Source organism: Chelonus insularis, unplaced genomic scaffold (assembly GCF_013357705.1).
Source record: "Chelonus insularis isolate UGA/USDA-ARS -01 unplaced genomic scaffold, ASM1335770v1 contig_153_pilon, whole genome shotgun sequence".
NCBI classification, from domain to species: Eukaryota; Metazoa; Arthropoda; class Insecta; order Hymenoptera; family Braconidae; genus Chelonus; species Chelonus insularis.
In genome coordinates this window covers 10,660-13,233 of record NW_023276395.1, presented here as the reverse complement: position 1 = coordinate 13,233, position 2,574 = coordinate 10,660, and the positions used below count along the sequence as shown (strand labels likewise).

Genomic DNA, 2,574 nt, shown 5'->3' with positions numbered 1-2,574 from the left:
ACCACCTCGTAATGGATTTGAATTGACAATCGATAAACAATATGATATGAATAATAAAAGATTGTGCAACCTTGCTCATCCAGTAGATCTACCTGATAATGTATCATTGAAAGTTGTTGAATCTAGTATCAGTAATACGGAAGCATCTTTAACACAAGAGATACAAAATCTCCAAGCAAAAATTGGAAATATCAGTGAGCAAGTAAAACAGCAATTGGAATTATCACAGACAGAACAACAAAATTTGAAGTCTGAATTGAATAAAATAAATGAATTTTATCAATTTTATTTATTTCGTGACATTATAAAACAGTTGGAGGAGAACGTTTAGAAAAAATTGTAAGGATGACCTAAAGCTTAGTTGCTATGAACAAAGAAACAAAAAAAAATTGCAGAAAAGCTTCATAGACTAGTGAGAAGAAATTATCAACGGCGGCATGTGGATATACGTGGTCTCGACGAGACTTGGAAAGCTGATCTTGTTGATATGACTGCATATAAATTCTAAAATAAAGGATATCAATATTCATCAACAGTTATTGATATTTTCTTTGAATATGCTTGGGCTATGCCAATTAAGACTAAAAATGGTAAAGATGTCTATTCTGACTTTAAGTCGGCTAAGTGAGAAGTCAGGACTTTGTGGACTGTATTTTTAGGATGTTCAGATGCTAGAACAGTCGGGACTTTTGAACGGTGTAGATGAGTTGGCTGACACTATTTAACAGTAACAGTTAACGATTTATTAAACATTACAATCACAGTAACAGAAAAATAACAATAAAAGAGTCTTCGAATTGTCTGTACAGTCTTGAGTTTACGGAAATTTCACACAGAGTTCACTGATGAGTTGACTAATGAGTAGAGGATCACAGGAAAGTTGGAAGTTTTCCTGTACTGGTCTCTGCACCAGGAGTAGCCTGATTTTTTTTGAGTAGTCTGAGTTTCATTGTGTTGGCGTCAGCCACACAGACACCAGCGAATACTGACTAATACATACCGTTTTTCCCGAAACCTCTGTGTTTTCGAAGCTTCTAGGCCCTTAGAGAAGGGATATATACGCCTAGGAATTACTTGTTGTCTAATTAGCGAAAATGAGTTGGCAGGAGAGACCTTGAGTCATCTAATTATTCGGTGGGGAGAAAAATGTTAGGCCGTCGGTAGAGTACCTCAGACCAAGTCAGAACAATGTCACTGCTGCAATGATGACAATATGAAAACAAAAAAGAGTTCCCAAGAATGTACACGTTGATAGAGGCAAAGAGTTTTATAATGAAGATTTTGAATCACTCATGGAAAAGAATAAAATTACAATGTATTCAACATTCAGTAATCTCAAAGCATCAATTTGTGAACGATTTAATCGAACTTAAAAAACAAAATGTGGAAAGAATTCACTCTTATTGGAAATTATAAGTGGATTGATCTGGTACTAAAACTATTATCATCATATGACAATACTAAACATTGTACCATCGAAATGAAACCTGTGGATGTAACTTCAGCCAATGAGAAGCAATTGTTTGATACTATTTATAGAAAACTCAAAGTTTTGAAGATAGAAAAGAAGAAAAATAAGTTTAAAATTGCCGAACAAGTTCGAATTAGTAAATATAAACATGCATTTGAGAAATACTACACTCCCAATTGGACCACTGAAATTTTTGCCATGATCAAAGTTAAAAATACACATCTAGTGACTTTCAAATTAACTGACCATCAAAACCAATTAATAGAAGGCGGTTTCTATGAGGATGAATTAACAGGAGTCCAATATCCTGATGTATATCCGGTTAAAACAGTTCTAAAAAAACGTGGGAATCAAGCATATGTAAAGTGGTTGGGATTTAACAATGAACACAATAGTTGGATAAATTCAAATGATATATAGTTTATTTGAAAAAACTTGTAATTGTGGCAAAAAACTTATAATTATCGGAAAAAGTATAATAGTCATAGTTTCATTTATAAACGAACCATTAGAACTTATAAAATAACAATTGAAACCTTGAGCTATGACAATTGTAACTTATGACTGTGATATTTGTAACTCGTAATTATTTCAATAAAAGATATAAAAATTACGAATTGGTATTACATTTTTTTATAGCCCCATGGTAAAGTATCGGTAGTTTCCTCTAATAATCGCTTTCATTATCTTGCCAACTTAAGGCTTTTTCTGTTCTCAAAATAGTGCATACTTCATGTTTTTTACTGACAATATGATATTTATTTTTTTTGAAAATGGTATGATAAAATGAATAATTTTGCTCTAAGCCCAATAAATTCACTCATAATTTTTCTATTTTTTTCATCGTTCATTAAAGCTAGAATTTTTATATTAACTGACGGAATTCCATAAACAGTATTTTCAGGATAATCAGAAGTGTCTTATTGCTAAATGTCACGTTCGACATAATCATATATGTTTACATTAGTAAAATGGTAGATTAAGCTATCTGTGTCTGCATATAATAACTCAACATCATTTTCAAAAGTTTTCATAATATAATTATAATGGAAATCATAAATACAAATTTTTGATAAATCAAGTATTGCAAACCCTACATAAAT

General features: G+C 31.6%; 1 protein-coding gene across 1 annotated transcript; it reads left to right on the top strand.

Annotated features, from left to right (window-relative positions):
- Positions 1-1,381: 1,381 nt before the first annotated feature.
- Positions 1,382-1,891, top strand: LOC118064040 (uncharacterized). The gene has a single exon (XM_035078393.1). The coding sequence runs from the start codon at positions 1,382-1,384 to the stop codon at positions 1,889-1,891; it is 510 nt and encodes a 169-aa protein (XP_034934284.1).
- The last annotated feature ends 683 nt before the right edge of the window (positions 1,892-2,574 follow it).

Bases quoted from the DNA above. Each gene is read 5' to 3' on its own strand.
- LOC118064040 (XM_035078393.1), top strand. From the start codon at position 1,382: ATGTGGAAAGAATTCACTCTTATTGGAAATTATAAGTGGATTGATCTG.